The 25,640-nt window shown below is 48.6% G+C and overlaps 2 protein-coding genes across 14 annotated transcripts; both read left to right on the forward strand.

The window, feature by feature from the left end:
- Window positions 1-389: 389 nt before the first annotated feature.
- Window positions 390-13,970, forward strand: Il17rc (interleukin 17 receptor C). Of its 8 annotated transcripts, none has more exons than XM_029557040.1 (19): window positions 390-708; window positions 769-911; window positions 994-1,015; window positions 1,204-1,356; window positions 1,604-1,666; window positions 1,756-1,854; window positions 4,044-4,155; window positions 4,446-4,490; window positions 6,410-6,549; window positions 6,734-6,793; window positions 8,715-8,769; window positions 8,847-9,028; window positions 9,115-9,198; window positions 10,624-10,672; window positions 10,834-10,955; window positions 11,145-11,204; window positions 11,625-11,673; window positions 12,954-13,046; window positions 13,216-13,970. In XM_029557040.1, exons 4-19 carry the CDS (start codon window positions 1,354-1,356, stop codon window positions 13,863-13,865), a joined length of 1,866 nt encoding a protein of 621 aa, XP_029412900.1. In that variant the 5' UTR covers window positions 390-708; window positions 769-911; window positions 994-1,015; window positions 1,204-1,353; the 3' UTR covers window positions 13,866-13,970. The 8 variants fall into 8 exon arrangements, with proteins under 8 accessions (XP_029412900.1, XP_029412899.1, XP_029412901.1 ...); XM_029557039.1 differs by having other exon boundaries at window positions 780-911; XM_029557041.1 differs by lacking the exon at window positions 4,446-4,490 and having other exon boundaries at window positions 780-911.
- Window positions 13,971-14,031: 61 nt separating this feature from the next.
- On the forward strand, window positions 14,032-25,565 carry Creld1 (cysteine rich with EGF like domains 1). Of its 6 annotated transcripts, none has more exons than XM_029557044.1 (11): window positions 14,032-14,107; window positions 14,598-14,790; window positions 14,993-15,075; window positions 19,887-19,997; window positions 20,323-20,414; window positions 21,112-21,288; window positions 21,373-21,468; window positions 23,112-23,195; window positions 23,334-23,429; window positions 23,573-23,707; window positions 23,813-24,436. In XM_029557044.1, the coding sequence occupies exons 2-11, from the start codon at window positions 14,617-14,619 to the stop codon at window positions 23,887-23,889; spliced, it is 1,125 nt and encodes a 374-aa protein (XP_029412904.1). In that variant the 5' UTR covers window positions 14,032-14,107; window positions 14,598-14,616; the 3' UTR covers window positions 23,890-24,436. The 6 variants fall into 6 exon arrangements, with proteins under 6 accessions (XP_029412904.1, XP_029412905.1, XP_029412902.1 ...); XM_029557045.1 differs by lacking the exon at window positions 23,813-24,436 and adding an exon at window positions 25,086-25,565 and having other exon boundaries at window positions 14,033-14,107; XM_029557042.1 differs by lacking the exon at window positions 23,813-24,436 and adding an exon at window positions 24,443-25,111 and having other exon boundaries at window positions 14,037-14,107.
- Window positions 25,566-25,640: the final 75 nt, after the last annotated feature.

The following is a 25,640-nucleotide window of genomic DNA, read 5'->3' on the forward strand; positions in this document are numbered from 1 at the left end:
ACCCTTGAACATAGGCCAGGCAGTGGTGAAAAGGCCACTTTCTGACAGAGGTCACTGTTATTGAGGTCCAGGGAGGTATGTGAAGAACCAGAGGTATCCAGTGAGAGGGGACCCAGCGGGCTCCAGGATTATAGGGCCTGTGTGCAAAGGTCAACGCCCTAGATTGCTAAGGCCCACACCCTGGTTTGCTCAGGAGTTTTCTTCTTTAGGGACATTGAGGGTAAGAGTTCTCTTACTCAGCCCTGACTCCAGCTGTGCCGACTTCCTGGCTCCTCCCAGCCAGGTGTCAGTCTAGGAGGAGGAGTACTGGAGGCCACCACTCCAGTCCAAAGCTGCTGGCTCCAAAGCCTGGAGTTGGTGGGAGGGACAGGGCGGGGCAGGAACAGCCACTGCCTGCTGGGAGCCAAACCGAAAGCACTCCTGCTGAAACTGGACCCAGAGTCAGGGCTTGCTAGAGTGGGAAATCACAGCTGGAGAGGGATTCTAACATCTACTGTGGCCCAGGGATTCGGGGCTGAGTAGTATAAGGGTAAGGTGGCTGCCCCCCCTAAGGGGGGGGGCAGGTCGGGGTCTCAGGCCTGGGTGCTGTCTGGCACCTAGAAGATGCCCGTGCCCTGGTTCCTGCTGTCCTTGGCACTGGGCCGAAGCCCTGTGGTCGTTTCTCTGGAGAGGCTTGTGGAGCCTCAGGACACTGCACGCTGCTCTCTAGTGAGTCTGGGGCCCTGGGAGGTTGGGGAAGCTCAGAGTTCAGTCTGTGGCTCATCAAAGCCCTGATCTAGCTCCTGTCACTGCCTCCATCTGAACTGCCCTGTCTGGTCTGTCTGGTGCTGATGGGGGAAGAGAAGATGGAAGGGGACCAGAACTGGTTTTGTCTTCTGGGAGGAGCTTAGGATAGGGAGCCTCAGCAGGAGGTAGGCAGGGGTCAGGGGATGCCCAACAGGGGAAGGTTCTTAGAGTTGGGGACATAAACTCTGACTTTTCCCTCTTTCCCAGGGCCTCTCCTGCCACCTCTGGGGTAAGTATTGCTATTTTTAGAGGGAGAACTGCCCAGGTGGCATGGAGGGAGAATTGTCCTAGTCCCCATGGCCACCCTGCCCACCCTTAGCTCTGGAAAGACCAAGCTCCTTGGCCCTCTGAAGGGGTCAGGTGCAATGAAAACAGGCTCTGAACAGTTTCAGCTCCCACCTCACCCTTCACACTCAGATGGTGATGTGCTCTGCCTGCCTGGAAGTATCGAGTCTGCTCCAGGTCCTGTACTAGTGCCTACAAGCTTGCAGACAGAGCTGGTGCTGAGGTGTCGACAGGAGACAGACTGTGCCCTCTGTGTACGGGTAGTTGTACACTTGGCTGTGCATGGTGAGTAAATCGTCCTGTGATTACATGTGCACACAAGAGAGTGCCTGGGGAGGATATGACGACTGCAGACTCTATCAGGCAGTGTGGTCCTCCTCAGTGTTTAGAGCACTGACCCTGGCACCCCCATACAAGCCTGCTCTCCTCAGGCCTCCATTTCCCAGCAAATGGGCTTTCTAGAAAGGAATCTAAGCCTGAAGCCAGGCCAGAGCTGGGGCCTGGCTTGAGCCCTGCTCTCTCTTCCTTGCAGGGCACTGGGAAGAGCCTGAAGATGATGGAAAGTCTGGCCCAGAGTTTGGGGAGCATAGGAATGGTAAGGAGAGCCAGCCGGCCCAACTGCTGCTTCTTGTCAGGGTTTTACCCAAGTCCCTGGCCTGACTGCCCTCTCTCTGTTGGCCACAGCCTCTCTCCAGGCCCAAGTCGTGCTCTCCTTCCAGGCCTACCCCACTGCTCGCTGCGCCCTGCTTGAAGTACAAGTGCCTGCTGTTCTGGTGCAGCCTGGTCAGTCTGTGGTATGTGGTGTCATCCTCCTGACAAGAGTAGCCACCTAAATATGAGATCTCCAAAACAGTCTCATGTGCATTGTTTCTTTAAATTTTGGTGCTGATCAGAGCAGTGGTTGAGACCTCTCTGGCCTGTGTGCTTGACTCTTCTGTCTGTAGAGTGAGGGTAAGAAAAAAGTCTTACCTCATATGTTGGACTTGGTGAGAAATCACTATTCAGTAATCCAGGATGATTTATTATTTGACACTCCCATCAGCAATGTCTAGAACTTCCAGTTGCTTCCCATCTTTGCTAACACTTTGTACTATAATTTTAAATTTTAGCCATTCTGCTATGTATGTAGTGGCATATAACTTTTTTGGTAGTGGTTGTGGTAGTGTTTTTTAAAATTACATTTATTATTTACTTATTGTATATGTGTATGTGTGTGAGTATGTGGAGGTCAGAGAACAACTTGTGGGAGTCAGTTCTTGCCTTCTACCACCTGGGCCCTGAGGATCCAACTCAGGCTGTCAAGCTTGGTGGCAAGTGTCTTGCCCACTGAGCCATCTTGCCATCCCAGTGGCACTATTTTTTGTTGTTGTTTTGTGTGTGTTTTGCTAGGAATCAAACCAAAGTCTTTGTGTTTGTTAGCACTCTACCACTGAGCTACATCCCCAGTCCTAGTTTTTCTGAGACAGTCTTGAAATGTAGTACAGACTAGGAAGGAACTTGAAACCCTCCGCCTCAGCCTACTGAGTGCTGGGACTAGAGGCACATGCCTCTGTGTCTGGTGTTCATTGCAGCTTTAATTTGTACATCCCTGATGACTGAGGAAGTCAAAGTATGACTGATGCATACTTTTTCATATGCATATTGGCTATTTGTAAACTCCCTTCATGAAATGTCCTTTTGACCACTTTGAAAAAATAATAGGGGCTGGAGAGATGGCTCAGCAGTTAAGAGCACTGGCTGCTCTTGCAGAGGACCTGGGTTTGAATCCCAGTACCCACATGACATCTAACAACTATCTTTGTCTATAACTCTAGTTCCAGGAGATCCGGCATCCTCTTCTGACCTCTGAGGGCATTGCACAACACAGGTGCACTTAGGTACATGCATGCAATACATTTATACACATAAAATAAAAATATTAAATATTTCTAAAAATTAAGAATAAAGGACTTGGAATGTAGCTCAGTGGTACAGCTCTTGCCTAGCATGCTGAAGGCCCTGGGTTTAATTTATTTATTTATTTTTTATTTCTAAGACATACACACACACACAACAACAACAACAACAACAACAACAAATAGTTCTACTTCCTTTAACTGTTGTGAGAATTAAACAAGTTGTGCAGCACTTGATATAATGCCCAGCAATAAAAGGTCTTATTAAATTTTTCCTTTCTTTTGTAATCTTGAAAACTATTCCCATAAACTAGGCCTTATTGGACTAAGAGAAGAATCATGCCAGACCATGGTGTGTGTACCTGGACAGGGTATGGGGGCTTTTCCTAGGCCACACATGGCTGGAGGTCTAACTCACTAAGGAAGAATTACTCAAACCCCTCCAGCCCCTAGTCCCCAGGTGAAAACTGTAGACTGGGAAAACTGCTTGGGGGACCAGCTAGATGTCTCAGTGGGTAAAAGCACTTGCCACCAAGACTAATGATCTGCTTTCAATTCTTAGGACACACATCGTAGAAGGAGAGAACAGACTCCTGCAAGTTGTTCTCTGACTTCCACATGCCTGCCATGGTACATGCGAACACATACACACACACACACACACACACACACACGTAATATTTTTAAAACTACTTAGTTCACTTCACAAGTTAGTCATGAAGTGTGTGTGGTGCTACATGCTAGTAGTGCTTGGGTATTTAATCAACTTACTTTTGGCTAGGTGCTCCAGGTCAGCAGAAGTGGGTCAGGGACTCAGATAGCCAACTCTGACTTAGGACACACATGGTTGTTGGTTGTCCAGCCAACACAGCTACTAAAGATAATTTGCTTTAGAACTGGGGACTTGTTTTAAAAGAGGTAACTTTAATGGTAGATTTCAGGCTAGACAGTATAAATACAGTTATTGGTTGGGAATAGGACAGTGGGTGAGCAGAGTGGTCCATTCAGATGAACCCAAGCTCTCAGCTTGAATTCTGAGCCCTCCATCTCCAGCCCTCCACCACCCTCTCCTCATAGGGCTCTGCAGTATTTGACTGCTTCGAGGCTGGCCTGGGGGCTGAGGTGCGAATCTGGTCCTACACACAGCCCAGGTACCAGAAGGAACTCAACCTTACACAACAGCTGCCTGGTAAGTGGCCCCAAAGCCATTGGGACCCCATGCCGTGGCCTCTCTAGTCTCTGTCCCCTCTTCCTAGTTCCATCACTTCCTAGTTCCATCACAGGGCTCTGGGCTGGCACCCTCCTTAGTCAGTCCATTGTGCTTCTAGCCCCTGGGGTAAGTGCCTTGTGCATCATGTAGATATGGGTGGTTTTTAGGGGGCAGGAAGCCCTTCCCAGTGCCTCCCTATGGGTTGGATTGCCTTTCTTCTTTCCTTGGTCCCTAGTCCCACTGGAGGCTTCTCTGTGATCTCTCCCCAGACTGCAGGGCTCTCGAAGTCCAGGACAGCATCCAGAGCTGCTGGGGTAGGGGCTAGGGACAGTGGGCTGGGTGGAGGGAGGGCCAGGGTCTCGAGGTCACACAAAGGACACTTGGAGTTGGCTTCAGCTCTGGGATGCCACATTCCAGAAGCTCACTGAACACATCCATCCATCCATCCATTCATCCATCCATTTATCCAACATGATCTTCAGTAATTATTAAAACTGTGCCAGGCATTGGGAATACAAAGGTGAATCTCTTATAACAATATTTCTTAATACTGGGGCTATCTAGTGGCCCAAAGCACTGTCAGGATTATGGTTCCCTATGTCATATTTCAAAATGGAAATTATATTACTGAAATATGAGTCAAGAAAGTCAAGATTCTGATTTGGCTTTTGTATTTTCTTTTTTATTTATTCAATATGTATAACATATACAGAAAAGTTTGTAAGTACACTGGTTTTAATGTGCAGGTTAATTAAGTGGGATTATTTTTTTGAGACAGGGTCTTGCTGTGTTGTCTAGGCTGGACTCAAACTTTCAATACTCCTGCCTCAGCCTCCCAAGTAACTGGGATTAAAGGTCTGCATCATCACACTTGGCTCAGTTCAATTAGTGTTTATATATGTATACAGTTTACAACTAGCACCAAGATTAAGATAGAAATGTTGTAGTTTTTAACTAATGAATTTGGAGGGGGGGGCTGGAGAGATGGCTCAGTGGTTAAGAGCACTGACTGCTCTTGCAATCCCCAGCACCCACATGGCAGCTAACAGCCATCCATAACTCCAGTTCCAGGGGATCTAACACCTTTTTCTTACCTCTGTGGGCATTGCACGACACAAGTGAACTTATACACAAGCAGGCAATACACTCATAAAATAAATAATAAAAATAAACTATTTTTAAAATATTATTTTTATTTTACATGTGTGAGTATATTGCCTGCATGTATGTGCAATGCCACGGAGGTCAGAATAAAAATAAAAGAATTAATTAATGGATTATTTCAACTTCATCATCATCTTTTTTTTTTAAACTTCATTATCTTTTTGGTTCCTTGAACTTAAACTTGGCCTTCCTCTTTGGCAATCCATCAAGACCATTATGCACCAGAACTTTGAAAACAGATCATGTATTTTATTTCTTCATTCAGTGGCAGTTGCTTTCCTTATTCAACAAATATTGACTGAGTAATGACTCTGTACCACACATAGGTACAGACACTGGACATAAATTCATAAGCAAACCTGATAAAACTTCTGTCCTTATGGAGCTGGGAGTTGGGGTTGGAGTGGGGTTAAGGGAGGACATAACAAAACCATGGAGATATGAAGCACACAGTAAGTTAGATGATGACTAGAGCTATGAAGAAAATTCAAGAAAGAGGGAAGAGAAAGTTGGGAATTTCAGTAATCAAGTGGCATCACTGGAGTGAAGCATGTAAAGGAGGAGCTCTGTTTTTGAAAGACAGGGTTCTATAGGGCAAAAAGAGCAAGTGCAAAGGGCCTGAGGCAGGAGTATGGTCTAGAATGATTAAGGAATATGAAGGAGTTCAGTGTCTGCTGCAGAGTAGTCAAGGCACAGGTACTAGGTTGCAGCAACTAGACTGGTTGAAGCCTTTCAAGATATTCTAAGGATTCTAGCTTTTACTGGGATTACAATGTGGGGCATCAGAGAATTCCGGGGAGAGTGATTTACTTTAAGGAGGTAGCAGGATCATTCTGGCTGCAGGGGAAGAAGAGCTGACACAAGATCACATCCTGGAGCACTATGTGCATGGCCCTGGGCCAGTGGCTAGGGTCTGAGATGAGGGCATATTCTCTGTCCTCCAAGAGCCTCCTAGTTAAAGGGTTTGACAGAGTCTCCAAAGGGACAGCTGGTGAGCATGGCCCAGCCTTGGCTGTGTAGTAGGGTGAAAGGAATCTGAACTGCTCTCTATCTCTGATTCCCCTACCAGCTTTGCCCTGGCTGAATGTGTCTGCAGATGGTGACAATGTGCGTCTGGTGCTGGATGTCTCTGAGGAGCAGCACTTTGGCTTCTTACTGTACTGGGATCAGGTCCAGGGTCCCCCCAAACCCTGGCGGCACAGAAACCTGGTAAGGTTTCTCCCCACAGGTCCACTTCCACTCTGCACTGATGCCCAGACTAAGGATGTGTGCAAACTGTCAAAAGAGACCCCTGAAAAGGACACACCCAAAACAAAGGACCTTGGTGGGGACTTCAGCCTTTCTTACCTCTTCCTTATTTTCTCTAACTTCCTTCTATCTGCTTGTCCCACAGACTGGGCCACAGAGCATTACCTTGAACCACACAGATCTGGTTCCCTGCCTCTGTATTCAGGTAGGAGCAGAGTCCAGCTGCACATGTGAGCAGGGGACTGGGGAGTTGGAGAGGGGTGGCCTCTAATTTCCTGGGCTTATTGTCCTCCATACTCTTCTCTAAGGGAGAGACCAAGGCTACCTTGGGTGGCTGGTTCTCCCTTTACCTGTGCTGACCTATGCCTTCTGCCTGTTTTGTGCCCAGGATGTTCCTCCCAGTCCTCTATCCAAGGACTGCTCCTGATGTCTCATGGCCCACTTAGATGTCACCTCCTCCTTGAAACCTTTTCTCTACTCTTCTAATCCCCTCTTTGTGCTTCTGTGAAGAGAATATGTGCTATGCACTTAAATGGGTTTGAATCCTGCTTGCCATTTGCTAGCTGTGTGACTGCGGGCAAGTCACTACACTACATCTGGGAGCCTGCTTCCTATTTGAAGTGAGAACAAACAGTATCCCCACCATAGGACTACAGTAAACAAGGGCGCCACACCCAGGCTTGAATGTGCTGGCTATTTCCTCTCCTTCCTCTGATTGCACATTGAATAAGCCATCGGGTCCCATTTCATTTGACTTCTGACAGAGTCTCTCATTCTTTTTCTTCTTCCTCTCCATCTCAGTTCAGTTTGGGCCTTCAGAGTCTCTCCCCTAGACTGTTAATAATATCTAGCCCCACCTCCCTTTCCATCGCCTCTCTGACATTCCAGGTCCCATAGTTTGCCCTCAACTGAAACTTTCCCAATAGATTTTACCCCAAATTTCCTTTTATATCAGTGGAGCTACTGACCAAGATCCCCCCCTCCCCCCCACCACCTACTGGACTCACAATCTCTTCCATAGAACCAAATCCTCCTAGCTCTTGTCCTCGGCAACTTGGCCTCTCCCAATTCCAAATCCCCCTTGTCTTTCTTCTGCCCTGTCTTGTCCTTGTCTTTAACATTGAGCATCTGACTAATTTCCTCCTGTATATATCAGATGCTCAGTAAATATTTGGAAGCGAGTGATTTAATAACATTTACGTATTTTATCCTTACTACAACTGTTAGTGATTTCCTTGAAGGCAATCAAATCATATCTAATTAAAATATAATAATTTTGCCAGAGCCTTTCACAGGGTGCCAGCTGTTGGATGCATGGATAGATGGGTGGATGGATGGAAGGATGGATGGATGAACAAATTTCCATTACCACAGTAGGCACACAGCAGATACACACAGAAATGTCTGGTGTGATTTAACTGCCCACATTACTATGCATAATGCCTACTACTCAGTAAGTGCTACTCAGTAAGTGCTCTCAATTTAACAACAACAACAAAAAAAACTTTTAAAAAACTTTTTAACAGCTGGGTGTGGGTGGCACATGCCTGTAGTCCTAGCACTTGAGAGGCAGAGGCAGGCGATCTCTGTGAGGTCGAGGCCAGCCTGGTCTATATGGTGAGTTCTGGCCAGCTGGGGCTACAGGAAAGCCCTGTTTCAAAAAGACCAAAAGATCCCCAAACAGAACAAAACACTTTTTAATATTTCATACACTCATACACATAAAAATAATAAAGTTTTAAAAATTTATTTCAATTTTATGTGTATAACTGTTTTGCCTGTATGTATGTGAGTGCAGCCACATTGTACAATGCCTGTGGAGGCCAGAAAAGGGTGTTGGATCTCCTGGAACTGGAGTTTGGAACAGTTTTAGCTGCCATGTGGGTGCTGGGAACAGAACCTGGGTCCTCTGCAAGAGTAGTCAGTGCTCTTAACCAATGAGCCATCTCTCCAGTCCTCAGAATACATTTTGACACCTCTAAAACTCTGAAAAGAGTGAGAAGGCCTGGTGAGTACTTGTAAATATGGCTCAGTGAGTGTATCCTAGTGCCAGCAGAGGCTTGGTACATGCTCATGGATGAGGAGCTGAGCTGAATGAACTTATTGGAGCTCTTTTTTCTTTCCAGGTATGGCCCTTGGAGCCTGACTCTGTCAGGACCAGCTTCTGCCCCTTCCGGGAAGGTGAGCAAATCTCCCAAGGTTGGGGGCAGCATAGGAGGGCAGGTACTATGTTCAGTAACCCTGACCCTCTACCACAGATCCCCGAGCACACTGGAACCTGTGGCACATAGCCAGGCTGCAGCTGCTATCCCCAGGGAGATGGCAGCTGGATGCACCATGCCCTCTGCTAGCTGAGGTGGTACTGTGCTGGCAGGCACCAGATCAGAGTCCCTGCCGGCCACTGGTACCACCCATGCCCCGGGAAGAAGTTATTGTAAATGTAAGTGAGGTAGAAGGCAGGCCTAGCATGGAGGGAAAGGAACTCCAGGGTTCTTCATGACCTCACTCATTCTCTACTTTCCACAGAAGCCCCATGAGTTCCCGTTGGTGAACGGCCACCCTAACCTCTGTATCCAGGTCAGAATGGTGATCCAGAGCACTGGGCTGAGGGTGAGACCATGTACAGAATCCCCTCCTCAAGTCACATCCTCAACACCCACTTTGTTCTTGGGCCCCTAAGCCATAGTGGTTACCAACCTCATTAGAAATTCCATTGTTTACTTTAAGCAGTGCATACAACCCTAGACAAACTATTTCACTTCTCTGAACATTATTCTCTTCTAATAACAGCAAGTACTGCATAGAGTAGTTGTGAAGAAGTAAGCCTTTTTTTAAAAGTTATTATTTACTGGGGCTGGAGAGATGGCTCAGCGGTTAAGAACACTGGCTGTTCTTGCAGAAGACCTAGGTTTGAATCCCAGCCCCCACATGGCAGCTAACAACTGTCCATAACTCCAGTCCCATGGGATCTGACAGCCTCTTCTGACCTCTGTAGGCATGGCACGACATGGGTGCACTTACCTACATGCAGGCAATACACACATACATGTAAAATAAAATAAATTTTTAAAAAAAAGTTAAAACAATTATTTACCTTAGGAACTGACATAGACTAAATGCCAAATGTTACTTTTATTATTGCTATCATTATCCTATTTTCCCACCTATAGAATGGGTTGCCCTACAATTTAAAGGGTGACTATAAAGACATTCATTGAAGCCGAGGATAGTGACACACACCTTTAGTCCCAGCACTTGGGAGGCAGAGGCAGCCAGATCTCTGTGAGATTGAGGTCAGACTGGCCCACATAACAAGTTCCAGGCCAGCTGGGGCTACAGGAAACCTCAAAAAAACAAAACAAAATAACAAAAATGGGCATCGTGACACATCTTTAATTCTAGCACTTGGGAGGCAGAGTCTGGTGGATCTCTGTGAGATTGAGGCCAGCCTGGTCTACATAGCACGTTCCAGGCCATCTGGGCCTCTAGTTAGACCATGTCTTAAAAAGAACCCCACAAAACAAAACAAAAACAAAAAAAGACTAATTATCTACTATGTGCCAGCCACTGCGAGATAGATGTCAGTGAACAAAACTGATAAATGTCCCCATCTCCACAGAACCTATTTCTAATGAATAAAGGCAAACAATATACTATAGTAAATAAATTAAGCAGTATGTTAAAATTTAATACAAATGCTCCGTAGAAAGTGAAGGAATGAGGGAAGACTGAGGTGGTAATTTTCACTGATGGTTAAGTGAGAAGGAATCTCCTCTTTGAGGTGGTAGGATGAGAAGGGAATGCTGTGATTGGTCAAGATACAGAACTTTAAGGTTATAAGGTGTATTAGCATAGGTGTCCTCATAAAGCTGGGTCTGAGAAAGATGGGGTGACTGATAATCCTGCAGCCTGAACCCAGATGTGCCTAGCCTCAGGTCCAGTGCAGAGCTTGCCCTCCTCTCACATCCTCCCAGAAAGCCTGTCTGGCCCTGGCTCTTTCCTTTCCTAGTACTCCTAACTCTGGCCCCTTGTAAGCAGGTGAACAGCTTGGAGAAGGTACAGATGCAAGAATGCTTGTGGGCCGGTAAGTAAGGCTCGATGGCAGCTGGAACAGATGCCACTGTAATGGGGTGAACCATAGAGGTGCTGGCTCCCAGGTGTGAAGGTCAGGACCTGGGAGGAAGGCAAAGAGGTAAGTCCTAACGAGAATGGGTCTTGCTTAGAGTGGCCTCTCGTTTCTCCCAGACTCCTTGGGACCCTTCAAGGATGATATCCTGTTGGTCGAGATGAGAAGCTCTCTGAACAACACATCACTCTGTGCATTGGAACCCAGTGGCTGTACACCACTGCCCAGCAATGCCTCTACGGTGAGGACAAAGGGACCTTCCTCACAGAACTTTCCAGCTCTGTCTCAAACATGGTGTGCGTGCCATATCTTGGGTTCTGATTAGTGGCCGTTCAAGTCTCCCAGTTCTCCTCTCCCCAAGCAGTTTTGCTCAACTGAAGCCCCTCAGGTGCTGCCCTCAGGTGACAACCCCCTTTCCTTGACTTGGCAGAGAGCTGCTCACTTTGGAGAACAGCTGCTGCAAGATTTCCAGTCGCACCAGTGTCTCCAGGTGAGTAGGTGGTAGGAGAGCTTGCCCCAGTCCCTAAAGGTAGCATGTCTAAAAGAAGCTCTCACCTAGTTTGGCTTATTTTGTGTTTAGCCCTAGAGAGGTTAGAGGTACAAGCATAGGTCCTGTCCCTCAGATGCTCACTGCTGGCCAGAGACCAGTTAAACCCATAAGCATTCCCGTTAAGTATTAGGTTCTAGAACTTCGAGGAAGGAGCTCTTCCTGTGGGCCCCACATGGCATGATGTCAGCCTAGGCAGCCAGGCACAGCTTAAGCAAAAGCAGAGCAGCTTGCCAGGAGCCTGCTCTGCACAGAGAAGTATGCACAGAAAGTGGAGGTTGGGAATTTGATAAAGCTGGCCAGAACTGGTTGAGTTGAACACCAAGCTGAGGACTCTGGACCTGTTTTTTTTGTGTTTTACAGTTGTGGAATGATAATCTGGGAGCACTATGGGCCTGCCCCATGGGCAAGTGTGAGTACACAGGAACTGCCCTTCCTCTGTGTACAGGGAACTGGACTCTGATGGGGACTATAGTGCCAAGGCAGCACATACAGTGGCCTCGTCCTTGCCCAGGTTCAGATACATGGGGAGATGGGGGCCATTCCTTTTATTCGAAAACATGAAGAGGGCTGGTGAGATGGCTCTGTGAGTAAAGGTGTTTGCTATGAAGAAGCCTAACAACATGAGTTCTATCATTGGGACCCACACAGTGGAAGGACAGCGGACTCCTACAGGTTGTCCTCTGCACACGCGCACACACACCAAAAACAAATAGGAGACTTGCAGGGATCCCAGCATCACCAAAAAGATAGATTCTCCCTCCACCAGTTGAAGTCTAAAAAGACATCGTCAAATACATCTAGTAAGAATGAGCTACTTAATGTTCACAAGCGTGCTCTTACAATATAGCCTGAGCTTTCTAACAGGTTCAGTGTTGTGAATGAGCATATAGGGGACCTGAACTTGAAGAGATGAAGGGTACAGGGGAAAGTTACCACTCACTGTGACAGCTGAGCTAGGAGAAAACAGTCAAACTGCATTTGGGGGAAGTTTTCAGACTTCCTAAAGTCAGTGTGGTTAGAGGGTCTTTGGACAGGCTGGCTGGTCATGGGATAAGAGAAAGTCTGGAAGGGAATCTGGGTTTTATGTTTGGTGCAACAGAAGCTTCCTGAATGATATAGCAAAATGTGTATTTTTATTTATTCAAGTTTTTTTGAGACAGTGTCTCACTATGTAGCCCTGGCTGGCCTGGAACTCATTACGTAAACCAGGCTGGTCTCTTAACTCACAGAGATCCACTAGCCTCTGCCTCCTGAGTGCTGGGATAGAGATGAACAGGACAATATCAACTTGAGCATTTAGAAGGCTTAGCATTGTAAAGTGTTTTTTTGTTTGTTTTTAAACAAGATTTCATTAGGCTGCTCTGGCTGACCAGGAACTCATTATGTAGACTAGGCTGGTCTAGAACTCACTGAGATCCTCCTGCCTCTGCCTCCTGAGTGCTGGGGTTAAAGAAATGCACCACCACAACCAGCGTGTGTTTTATGTGCAACCCTATTCACTTGGTACTGTTATCCCAATTTTGCAGACCTGAAAACTGAAGCAGGTCACATAGAGAGCGCATATGCACCCGCCCTGACCCTATGACTCTGGGGGCAGATCTCTTCATTTCTGTAGGCCTGTTTTCCTCCTGTGATGTGGGATGAAAGCGTGAGGTTTCTAACTAGCCCATTCTTCCCTGCCTGTCCCAGATATCCACAAGCGGTGGGCCCTGGTGTGGCTGTTTGGTCTACTCTTGGCAGCAGTGCTTTTCTTCTTCCTTCTCAAAAAGGGTGGCGTGAAAGGTGAGAGCGTCCCTGTCCCTATCTTCCAGGGATAGTCCAAAGTGGGCAGCTGGGCAAGAGTGGCTGAAGCTCCTGGAGCAATACATGTGCTCTGGGGATGGGTGTGCTGCCGGCTGGGTGGGGGCCGACGGGACGGCTCCCTCCACCTCCCCTCTGCTCTCTCCCGCAGAGGCCACCAGGGCCCGGGTGGCCCTGCTCCTCCACTCCGCCGAGGGCGCGGGCTTCGAGCGCCTGGTGGGCGCGCTGGCGTCGGCTCTGAGTCAGCTGCCGCTGCGCGTGGCCGTGGACCTGTGGAGCCGCCGCGAGCTGAGCGAGCACGGGGCCTTGGCCTGGTTCCACAAGCAGCGGCGTCAGACCTTACAGGAGGACGGCGTGGTGATCCTGCTCTTCTCGCCCGGGGCTGTGGCGCAGTGCCAGCAGTGGCTGCAGGACCAGGCGTGGGCACCAGGCCCGAACGGCCCGCACGACGCCTTCGCTGCCTCGCTCAGCTGCGTGCTGCCGGATTTCCTGCAAGGCCGGGCGGCCGGCAGCTACATCGGGGTGTGCTTCGATGGCCTGCTGCCCCCCGACGCCGTGCCCGCCCTGTTCCGCGCCGCACCTCTCTTCTCTCTGCCCTCGCAGCTGCCGGGCTTCCTGGGCGCCCTGCAGGGGCGCAGCGCCTCCCAGCCCGGGTGGCTCCGGGAGCGGGCGGAGCACGTGGCCCGCACCCTGCGACCCGCCCTGGACAGCTGCTTCTTGCCCGCCAGGGCCTCTCCAGCACGCACGGGGTGGGACCCGGGACCAGACCTCGCCTTAAATAAAGACATACTGCTTTCCTAGGGCAGTCGCCCACACGAGTCTCTCCTGCTCTCCAGCGGAGCCGTTAGGATGGCCTTTAACCCCGTGACCCTGTAAAGCCGGGACAGGTGCAGCCCGGAGCTGCCTCTGATTGGCTAGCGTCAGCTGACGCAATGGCACATGGCCAGCTATCATTGGCTGGGAGGTGGGCCCCGCCCTCCTGACTGCGGCGGTGGGAAAGGGTGTACCTTTCGCGCAGGGACTCTCGGCTCCGGGGCGGGGAGGTGGCTTTTTTCCTCCTGGGCTTTCTAGGCGGGTCTGGATCCTCCCTGCCGGTTCTAGGCGGAGCCTTGGTCTCCCAGCTAGACCCTGAACTTGACCCCTTCCCTTCATATCCGGATCCGGGCTCTTCCCCAAGACCGCCCATCCGGCCTCCTCTCCGAATATTTGGGATCTGACCCCTTCTTTTTAATCCTACAGATCTGACCCCCAGTAACTCACTGTAACCCTAAAACAATGGGCTGACTCCTGCCCCTCGCCAGCGATCCAGGTCACCTCCCCTACGGTAACAGGGATAACATCTTTCCCCTGGAATTGCAGATTAGATTCCTTTCCCCACCCAACCTTCCGTACCTCCAGTACCCCAGTTTGTCCTGTTTTGTAATTACTTAGGCTTGGGCTGTGAAGGCCCCGGGACCTCAGAACTGACCCTTTGCTTTCCCACCTGGAGCCTGGCTCCTCCAGTGAACCCTCCCCAATGCCCTGTATCTGCAGGTCCCCAACCTGGGAAAAGATGGCCCCACAGCCTCCGCGGGGCCTGGTCCTAGCTCTGTTCTGGGGCCTTAGCCTGTTTATGAGCTTTCCGAGGCCTGCCTGCCTCCAGCCTTCTCCTCCTCCCCATTCTTCTCCGCCCGCTGAGCCTCATCCATGTCATACCTGCCGGGCACTGGTGGACAGCTTCAACAAGGTGGGTGCACTAGCAGCCGCGAGGGAGGGGTCCAGCTACTTGTGAGAGTGGATGGCAGGGAACTCTCTCCGGATCTGCGTGGACTCCAGTCCCAATCTTGGTTGCTTTACTATATGACTTTGGGCAAGTTACTTCTCTGTCCTTACGTTTCCACTTCAATAAAATAGTGACGTGCTAGAGTGCTAATTTTCTCTATATCCAGGGCCTGGAGAGAACCATCCGGGACAACTTTGGAGGTGGGAATACTGCCTGGGAGGAAGAGAAGCTGTCTAAATATAAAGATAGGTAAGAGGATGGTGGGAGCTAGGGGAGTGCCCCACATCTCAGTCTCTGTTGACTGGTTGTGGCTGGGGTAGGAGCGCTTGGGGGGCATTTATTCATTCCACAGTGTCATTGAGCATTTGCAGTACAGCAGTAAATAAGAAAGCAAAGCCCTGTCTTCATTTCGTTTTAGAGGAGACAAGCAGTGAATAGATTATACACATACAGGTGAAGAATAGGAACTCAGGTAGACCACAGACGGATGGGATGCAAGATGTTTTAAGTGGGCCATTTGGATAGACACCCAATGTGAAGCAGCAAGCTTCCTGACAGCCTGGAAGAGATCTGTACAGTGTGGGGTTCATCTTGCGTTTCTTTCAAAAGTGGCTGGAGTTGGGACTCAGGAAATGGCTCAGCAGTTAAGAGAGCATAGTGCTCTTGCAGAGTACCTGAGTTCAATTCCAAGCACCCATATTGGGTTGCTCACAACTGCTTGTAACTCCAGCTCCAGGAGATCCGACACCCTCTCTGGCCTCCATGGGCATCTGTGCTCATGTGCCCATACCCACATACAGACACGTGCATATAATTAAAACTAATCTAAATCTTTTTTTTTTTTTTTTTCGGTCTTTTTGAGACAGGGTCTCCCTATAGCCCCAGCTGTCCTGGAACTCACTATGTAGACCAGGCTGGCCTTGAACTCACAGAGATCCACCTGTCTCTGCCTCCTGAGTGCTGGGATTAAAGGCATGTGCCACCACACCTGGCCCAATATAAATCTTTTTTAAAGTGACTGAAATGGAATGAGCAAAAGGCTACAGAAATAGGTTTAGATTTTGTCCTGAATGTGATGGGAAGCAACTGGAAGGTTTGAGTTTGGGGTGTTTTTTTTTAAGATTTATTTTACACATGAATGTTTTGCCTGTGTGTGTGTGTGTGTGTGTGTACCACGTGTGTACCCAGTGTGTCTGATGCCCACGGAGACCAGAAGAGGGCATCTGATGCCCTGGAACTGGGGTCATGGGCAGTTGTGAGCTACCTTGTGGGTGCTGGGACTGAACCTGGGTCCTCTACAAAAGCAGCCAGTGCTCTACAGTGATGAGCTATCTCTCTAGCTCCAACTGGAAGGTTTTGAGCAAGTAAGTGATAGTCTCATTGAAGAGATTCCTCATACTACTTTTTCTCTATTCTGTTTGTGTGTGTGTTTTGAAGTTTTTCCATTTACACTGCTTTTAAAAACTTCAGGGAGCCAGGGCAGCATGGAGGGAGTGGGGAAGCCAGTTCAGGGACTCATGCACAGTCTAGGTATGAAGGCAACATGAACTAGCAGGGTATCCAGGGCAGAAATGGTGAAAACACGTTGGATTCCAGGCATATTTTGGAGGTAATCAGTTGACATAATGACTTCTGTTTGGGGTATGAAAAAAAAGAAAAAACACTGGTGCAACTGGGTGAATCACCCAACTGTCTTCTGAGAAAATACAACTGCAGAGAAGGGTTAGGATAGGGTGGAGTCAGGCACTGCATATACTAGGGTGAGATATTCACTAGACACCCAAGTAGCCTCCATTCAATTCTGTAGCTCAAGGGAGAAGTGGGAACTGGAAACAGACTTTTAGGGTTGTCACCTTATAGCCAGTATTGAAAGCACAGGAAGATGTGAGAGTGCCTGCAAAGCTGAGGCCTGAGCCCGGGGGCCTGTAGCTCTTCAGAGTCACATTGAGACGGGGCAGCAAAGACTTGGATTAGACAGACCTGGTAGTCAGTTCTTACTCTGTTTAACCTTGGTAACACTACTTCCCAGAGCTCCAGTTTCTTCACCTGTTTCATGGGATTGAGGTAAGGGATAAATTCGAGTGCCCACTAGAAAGAAAAGGGTAACGCTGGTCACTCTCCTCTCCCTGTTTCCTCATTTAGGCATGAGATAGCCCCAAGAATACTCCTCACTTTATAATGGCTCCTGGTTTCTTTTTCCTCTTTAATATATTCAACATTGTGTGGTGGGGTAGGGTATGGTGGTGCCTTAGTACGCATGTGGAGGTCAGAAGACAACTTTTGGAAATCAGTTCTTTCTTTCCACCATGTGGGTCCTAGGGATTGAACTCGGGTCCTCAGCCTTGGTGTCAAGTGCTTTTATCCCTTGATCTATCTCAGTGGCTCCTAGTTCCTTCCTTTTTCCATTCTTCCCTCCCTTTCTTTTTCCTTTCTTCTGTCTTTCCTTTCTCCTCCCATTCTCTTTCTCCTTGTTTTATTTAAATTTGTATGCCAGCCTCTGTCGGACCCCTTAAATATGTAATACAATGCATCCTGTTTATCTATATTTATTTTATTTATTTGTGTGTATCTGTGTTTGTGTGTATATCTGTGCTGGTACACAGTGTACTGGCTGTGTGTGCACAGTGTGGGTGGAGGCCAGAGGTTGACTTCAAGTGTCTTCTTCAGTCACTTTCCACCTTATTTTTTGAGACAAGCTCTCTTACTGAACCTGGAGCTCACTGATTTGGCTATTCAGCTAAACTGGAGACTGAGATCTCCAGTCTTTGACACCCGCCCCCACAAGTGCTGGGGTGACAGACCCCCCTGCCATACCTGGCTTTTAATATTTTATTTTTATTTTATGTGTATGAGTGTATTGCCTGCATGTATGTAACTGCAGCTGTGTCATGCAAAAACTGCGGAGGTCAGAAGAGTGCATTGGATCCCCTGGAACTGGAGTTACAGGTGGTTGTTAGCTGCCATGTAGGTGCTGGGAATCAAACCTGGGTCTTCTGGAAGAACAGCAAGTGTTCTTAACCACTGAGCCATCTTTCCAGCCCCACATATTTGTTATTTATTTCTTTTAGATAGGGTCTCCTGTAGGCCAGGCTGTCCTCAAATTTGCTATATAGCTAAAGATGATCTTGAATTCCTGATCTTTGTGCTTCTGCCTCCGAAGTGTTGGGATAACAGGTATGAGCTATCACACGTGGTTTATATTTTAATTTTTAAAATTGTAATATACATACACAAAATTTTGCTATGCTGAGGATATAGCTAGTGGAGTTGGTACAGTGCTTGCTTAGCATTCACAGTGCCCTGGGTTCCATCCCTAGCACCTAATAAAACCGGGTTGTAAGCCTAGTGGTGCATACCTGTAGTTCTAGCACTTGGGAGGTTGAAGCAGGAGGTCAAGGCCAAACTCTACTACGTAGTGAGTTTAAGGCCAGTCTGGGCTACGTGAGACCCTGTCAGAGAAGTGAGGGGTGGGGTAGGGAAGGAAGGTAGGTAGGTAGGTGAGCTGTGAGGTTAGCCAGTGGTGAAGTAGTTCCATGTGTCAGGCCCTGGGTTCAATCTCCAGTACTAGGAAAGAAGGAGGGGAAGGAGGGAGGGAGGGAGGAATCAGTCAATCACCACTAGGGACATTTCACACATTTCCAGTACTGTACAACCACTATCTAGTTCCAGAACTTTTTTTGTTTTGGTTTTGTTGTGACAAATTCTCTCTATATAGTCTAGACTGCCTCTAACTCTGTGATCCTCCTGCCTTAGCCTCCAGAGTGCTGAGATTATAGGTATGTGCACCAAATTCTGCTCTATAACATTTATTAACCCCCCCCCCCCCAAAAAAAATCTCGTACTCATTGAGCAGCTGCTGCTCATTCTTCCTTTCTGGCAAGCTCATGGCAGCCACTAATCTACTCTAATCAAACAGACAACTGTCCTGATCCCTTTGACATCCTACAGTATATGACCTTTTTTGTCTGGCTTCTTTCATTTAGCATGTTTTCATGGCTCATGAAACTTGTGGTACATTGCTTTCTTCCTTTTTTTTTTTTTTAACTTTTTGAGACAAGGGTCTCCCTGTAGCCTGAGCTAGCCTGGAACTCACTCTGTAGACCAGGCTGGCCTTGAACTCACAGAGATCCGCCTGCCTCTGCCTCCTGAGTGCTGGGATTAAAGACATATGTCACCATGCCCAGCTTACTTTATTGCTTTATTATGACTGAATAATATCCCACTGAATGAATATACTGCATTTTTCTTTCATCATTGATGGACAGGTTGTTTTCTACTTTTTGCCCATTTATGAAGCTTGAGTATGAATTTGTGTACAAGGTTTTATTTGAATACCTGTTTTTCATTCTTTTGGGTATATGCCCAGGAGTGGAACTGCTGAGTCATGGGGGTTCCATGTTTAACTTACTGAGAAACTGTGGAAAGTGATTGTACCATCTTGTATCCCCACTTGCATTGCAGAAGGGTTCCAGTTTCTCCACTTCCTTGCCAATACTTAGGAGATTATATATTTTCAGGGGCTGGGGTGGGGGCTGCACTATATAAGGAACTCAGGTCCTCACTCTACCCTTTAGTCATATCTGCCCAGCCCGGATGTATCTCAGCTCATATGCAGGAACTGAGGAGTCTTACTACACACCTGCAGGGGTGTGATTGTTTCTATTTGAAAACAGAAGTGCACTAGGCATGACACAATGGTATTGGGAGTGGTAGGGAGGTAGAGGCAGGAGAGTTCTGGGTGACTTAGTGAGACCCTGACTCAAAACTGAGAGAGATGGTAGGTGGATCCAGCCTGGTCTATATAGAGTTCCAGTCAAATAAAACAAAAGGGGCTGGAGAGATGGTAAAGTCAAAAAGCCAGAAAAACCAGAGGTTTGATGATTTGCTCAATTCACACATCTAGCTTTGAACCTAGGTCTGTCTGACTCTCAGAGCCAGTACTCTCCTCTATGCCCATGGCCCTTCCTTTGCTATTGTCAGAGTGTGAGGGAGGGTAGAGGGACCTGAGGAGCTGGTAGGTGGGGTGGAGTATGTTCTTAACACCCATCTCATCCTGCTAGTGAAACGCGCCTGGTGGAGGTGCTGGAGGGTGTGTGCAGCAAGTCTGACTTTGAGTGCCACCGCCTGCTGGAGCTGAGTGAGGAGCTGGTGGAGAGCTGGTGGTTTCACAAGTGAGTGGCACAGGAACCTTCCCTGGGAGTGGGTTACAGGCAGAGCCTGGTGATAAGGCTTTCATTTGGCCAAGAAATGGGTTGGGTTACATGCCGTCCTTGTTTGGAGCCTTCCAAATCCAGATCCAAGGACTTGCTGTGGGACCCAGGCTCCCACCCTGGGCCTGTTTACCCCTCTGCCAAATGGGAAAGGGCCTCTGTCTGGTGCTTTCTGGGACATATTCCCAAGCTGGGCTGAATCACAGATTCAGTGAGAGGTGGGCAGTAGGCGGATGCCCTGGCACTGTTTCAGCATCCTCTCCCTTCCACCCTACCCCTGCTTCAGGCAGCAAGAAGCACCGGACCTCTTCCAGTGGCTCTGCTCAGATTCCCTGAAGCTCTGCTGCCCCTCTGGGACTTTCGGGCCCTCTTGCCTGCGTGAGTCTTTCACAGTCCTCTGGGAGTGGGAAGAGACAGTGACCAGCCTGGCTGTGTGAGTGCAGGTTACTCAGATAGTGTCTGGACTCCAGCTCTGGCCTGTTTCCCAGGACTGAAATGAGGAAATTAGTGGGACAGGCTCTGAAAAAAGGCACAAAACTAGCTTGAGCCACATGCAATGTGGTATTAAATAAATGTTGCCCCCACCCTGCCCCCTCTCTTTATTCAAAAGAATCGAGTTCAAGGCCAGCCTGATCTACATAGCAAGTAGACCATAAAGAGACCCTGTAAAATAATAATAATAATAGGAAGAAGAAAATGAAAATAAAATGAAAGGAAAAGATTATCTAGTTCCTCAACACGTTATTAAGTAAATTACATATAGTTTTATGGCAAAGTATGTGAACATTAAAATTACTCTTCCTGCTGGGGATTGTGGTGCATACCTTGTATCTCAGTAGTTAGGGGTCAGGCAGGCAGATCTCTGTGCATTTTAGGCCAGCCTAGTCTAAATAGCAGGTTCCAGGTCAGCCAGGGCTACATAGTGAGATCCTGTCTCAAAATAAATTAAATAAATAAATAAATAAATAAATAAATTTAAATTTCCTTTTCAAAAATATTTAACAACATGCAGAAAATAGTGTCTTACATGTTAAAATTGTATATAAGATCTCACTGAGTTGATGTCTACCCACAGCATGTCCTGGGGGCACAGAGAGGCCCTGTGGTGGCTACGGGCAGTGTGAAGGGGAAGGGACTCGAGGGGGCAGCGGGCACTGTGACTGCCAAGCCGGCTATGGGGGCGAGGCCTGTGGCCAGTGTGGCCTTGGCTACTTTGAGGCGGAGCGCAACAGCAGCCATCTGGTATGTTCGGGTAGGTAGACAAAAGGTGTGTGGGGCAGGGACAGCAGGGATAACTACTACTTGCCCATCCTCACACTACCTGCTTTCCACCCAGCGTGTTTTGGCCCCTGTGCCCGATGCACAGGACCTGAGGAATCCCACTGTTTACAGTGCAAGAAGGGCTGGGCCCTGCATCATCTCAAGTGTGTAGGTGAGTGGGGAGATGGATGGGGGCCTGGGCTTCATTCATACACATGCCTGGCCTGAACCAGCATAGTCCCCATCCTCATGGAGACCTCAGCCAGGCTGGGAAGGTAGGAAGCCAGGCACTTACAGTGCAGACTGACCTGTATGCAGTGGGAGATGCATGTCCAGATTCAGCTCAGTTGGGGGCCAAGAAGGATTAGGAGTGGCTTCTTATAGGAGGTGCCACTTTGGCTTGTCCAAATCTTGAACACTGAGGAAGGGTTACATTAGCCAGAGGTATAAGAACACTGAACTTGGGGTCAGGAAACCTGGATTCAGTACTTGGTCTGGTCTCTACCTAGCTACCTGTATAGACTGATAGAGACTCAAAGCTGCTGTGACAGGAAGATCCTCAAAGATTCTGATATAAAGAACTGCAGAGGGCCAGTGAGATGGCTCAGCAGCTAAAGGTGCTTGCTGCCAAACCTGGGGACCTGAGTTCAAGAACCCTGGGATACACATGGTAGAAGGCAAAGACCAACTCCAGCAAGTTGTCCTCTGACCTCCCAAGTGCATGCTGTGGCATGCACACAAAATAGATAAATGTAAAAAAAAAAAAATTACAGAGATTTAAAGCCAGGCATGGTGGTACATACCTGTAATTCTAGCACTTGGGAGGTAGATACAGGAGGATTAGGAGTTCAAGGCTATCCTTAGGGACATAGTGTGTTCCAGGCTGGCCTGGACTACATGAGACCCTGTCTCAGAAGTACAAAAGAAAAGAATATAGAGATACTTTATCATATCATGGTCCTGACGAGATTGGTCCAGGTTAGCAGCGAAGCTCTGCATTTCAGTCACTGAGAGACCCAGGTTCCCTCTACTGAATGGCTGTCCCCTCAGATGTTAGCCACTTGAATGGTGCTGAGTCATGGTCACCTCTCTGGTGCTTGTCCCAGCACTTAGGAAGTGAGAAGAGGCTGATTGTTTTATGGCCAGGCTAAAAGTGGAACACATAGATTGCATCTCCATCCTGTGGCAGAACTCTATCCACTTAGCTGTGGCAATGCTAGTGTTGACGCAGAAGCATAACTCTCACCTCAAAGGGGAATAAGAGAGAGTTTATTCTGGAGCCAAATATGAGTGACCATGGCCCGGGAACACAGATTCAGGTTACCCCAAATACCATGTTCCGGTGCGGTAACAGTTACATTACTTTATAGTAACAGAAAAAAGGAAAGTCGTAAATCAAGACACTTTTCAAATACATTGGGGGGGGGGTGTGGTTCTGATGACATTATTAGCTTTTTGTTTGGTGAGACCTGGTGGTCTGCTAAGTTAATACACTTTATTGGTCACAGGAATGTTAATTTAGAAACAAAGGTAGGCAGTGTTTCACTATTTATGGGGTTAAAAGTTATCTCTAGATAATCTGTGAATAGGCTCCAGATCTACAACATCTCAGTTGGTGGGCTCCTCAGGAAATTCAGTCAAAAGCTCAGTTCTTTCTAGGAACTTTCACACTAGTCTACTGTACCTTCGCTTCAGTGTTGGTGGTCAGCTTACAGTCTCGTAGTACTACATTTATAATCCTAGGCAAGTCCATGTCTGACAGTCCTGCCTCAGCTTCCCTGCATAGACTGACATTCTCACCCTTACCCTCTATAGACATCGATGAGTGTGGTACAGAGCGAGCCAGCTGTGGAGCTGACCAGTTCTGTGTGAACACAGAAGGTTCCTACGAGTGCCGAGGTCAGTGTTCACTTGTGCAGGGAGGGTCTGGGGATGGAGGAGAGGGACAGGAGATGCTGTTTCATGTCTGTCCCTCCAAACTTCTGCCTCTGACTCCCTGGGCCCAGGGGCAGCCCTCATCTCATCTGTCTTTTTCAGATTGTGCAAAGGCCTGCCTGGGATGTATGGGGGCAGGGCCTGGCCGCTGCAAAAAATGCAGCCCTGGCTACCAGCAGGTGGGCTCCAAGTGCCTCGGTGAGTGTTCTCCCAACAGGGGCTAGAGTACGGGAGAAGCAAGGGAAGAAGGGTGCAATGGTGTGTCAGGATGTGAATACAGTTTGGGGTGCTGCATGGGAGGCCCCGGCAGTCAGCACCCTGACCACTTCCCCTCCCTGTAGATGTGAATGAGTGTGAGACGATGGTGTGTCCAGGAGAGAACGAGCGGTGTGAAAACACAGAGGGTGGTTACCGCTGTGTCTGCGCAGAGGGCTACAGACAGGTGGAGGGCATCTGTGTGAAGGAGCAGATCCCAGGTAAGTGGGGAGGGTGGGCTGGTCTGGTCCAGAGGGAGAGCAGGCATACCCCTCCTCCAGGCAGCAGCAACAGTGACATCCTTGCCCCACTCCACTGTCACCCAGCCCCCAAGACTGCACTGAGACCTGGAGCCTGTGTCTGCTCTCCAGAGTGGCTTTTGGTGGCCTTACCTCCCAGGTAGTAAGAGAATCAGATTTGTTATCAAATTACTCTGCTTCCCTAAGCCTGTTTTCTCAACTGTCCGGTGGGACCAGGACCTCGTTTCTGTGAGAAAAGTAACCACAATGATAGGGACCACTTCCTCAGCTCTTACTGGGGTCACACACATGTGATTCTAAGCATATTACCTTTAATCCCTTGAAACCACCCAACACCATAGGTGTTCTCCCCATTTTATGGATGTGGAAGCTGAGGTACAGAGAGGCACACAGCAGCTTGCTTAGGGCCACAGCTGGGATTCAGATTTGGCAGAGCTGGGCTGGCACATGTAATATGGGGCCTGCCCCCAACACATCCTCCTCAAGGCGATGGGCAGCCCCTTCAATTCCCAGCCTGCTTCCCACTAATCGTGGCATGTCTCAGCTGCCCCTGCAAAGTCCTTCCGAGCAGTGAATGGTTCTGTGTGCCTGGTGGGCTGGACAAACTTGGCAGCAGTGATTAGGCATGTGGGAGTGGTGGGCAGTTCCAGGGACTGCCAGTCTGACAACAGGAGTGACAAGCTGCACCTCCTCCAGAGTCTGCAGGCTTCTTCTCAGAGATGACGGAGGATGAGCTCGTGGTCCTGCAGCAGATGTTCTTTGGTGTCATCATCTGCGCACTGGCCACACTTGCTGCTAAGGGCGACTTGGTGTTCACTGCCATCTTCATTGGGGCTGTGGCAGCCATGACTGGGTATTGGTTGTCAGAACGCAGTGACCGTGTGCTGGAGGGCTTCATCAAGGGTAGATAATCTTTGACATCACCTACAGGATCTCCTCCTACCCAGGCTGTCCCCCAGAGGTCATCTTTCTCTCCTGACGACACCTGGGGCAGCTTGGTTTCTCTTTGAGAGTGCAGTAAACACCCTCTTACTTGCCTTACTGAGAAGCCCAGGACCCCAGGCCTAAGCAGGCAGGCATGGTCCCTGGGGTGAAAAAGAAACCCTGAAGCTGATGCTATGAGGTCCTCACCTAGGGGACTGGCAGGCTCCACATCATGTGAATTTCAAAAGACAGTTTCTCCTTAGGGAGGTTGCAGGGGAGCTTTGGCCCCTGCTCTGGATGAGAGGGGTCCCCATAGGGACCCAGGGCCACCACAGCCCTCCTGCCAGGTGCATGCTGCCAGCTCCTGTTCTGTGTTCACCCCCTTCTCAGTCATTGACTTATTTATTCATCTCAGGAAATAAAAGAACGTCTTGGAAACTAGAAGAGCTTCAGTCTTAACTCCCTGCACCCACCCCCAACTCTGCCACCTTGGGAAGTTTTCCAAAATGCTCAGAAACTGAGGGCTGCCATGATGAAGACATGGAGGGAGGACTGGAGGCCCACAGAGGAGCCAGATTGGGAATTGAATTTTCTGGGTTGAATACCACTGTCATTTGCAGGACCCTAGACAGATGACTTTCACATCCAAACTTCACTCTTCTCATTTCTAAAGTGGCCATGAGAATACTTTCCTTTTGGGCTTAATGTGGGAATTAAAATGAGGTAACCACTAAGAGCTGAGGACTGCACAACAGAATAGACGGGAAGACAACCATGGCTGTTACTATGAAAGCCTGGAGCAACTTTCCTTTGGAAGACCTGTTCCCTTCTTTGAATTTCTTTTTTAAAAAAAGAAAAAAATTTAGCTGGGCGTGGTGGTGTATGCCTTTAATCCCAGCACTCAGGAGGCAGAGGCAGGTGGATCTCTGTGAGTTCAAGGCTAGCTTGGTCTACATAGTGAGTTCCAGGC

The sequence above is a fragment of the Nannospalax galili genome, unplaced genomic scaffold (assembly GCF_000622305.1).
Source record: "Nannospalax galili isolate Female #2095 unplaced genomic scaffold, S.galili_v1.0 scaffold406, whole genome shotgun sequence".
Taxonomy (NCBI): domain Eukaryota; kingdom Metazoa; phylum Chordata; class Mammalia; order Rodentia; family Spalacidae; genus Nannospalax; species Nannospalax galili.

What these genes read in the sequence shown, in the direction of transcription:
- Il17rc (XM_029557037.1), top strand. Translation starts at nt 604, where the DNA reads ATGCCCGTGCCCTGGTTCCTGCTGTCCTTGGCACTGGGCCGAAGCCCT. An exon ending in TGCAGCCTGGTCAGTCTGTG is followed by an intron (nt 1,866 to 4,043) that starts GTATGTGGTGTC and finishes CTCTCCTCATAG; the next exon opens with GGCTCTGCAGTATTTGACTG. An exon ending in CCTGGCGGCACAGAAACCTG is followed by an intron (nt 6,550 to 6,733) that starts GTAAGGTTTCTC and finishes CTTGTCCCACAG; the next exon opens with ACTGGGCCACAGAGCATTAC.
- Creld1 (XM_008854861.3), top strand. Translation starts at nt 14,581, where the DNA reads ATGCCCTGTATCTGCAGGTCCCCAACCTGGGAAAAGATGGCCCCACAG. An exon ending in TGGTGGACAGCTTCAACAAG is followed by an intron (nt 14,791 to 14,992) that starts GTGGGTGCACTA and finishes CTCTATATCCAG; the next exon opens with GGCCTGGAGAGAACCATCCG. An exon ending in GAGAGCTGGTGGTTTCACAA is followed by an intron (nt 19,998 to 20,322) that starts GTGAGTGGCACA and finishes CCCCTGCTTCAG; the next exon opens with GCAGCAAGAAGCACCGGACC.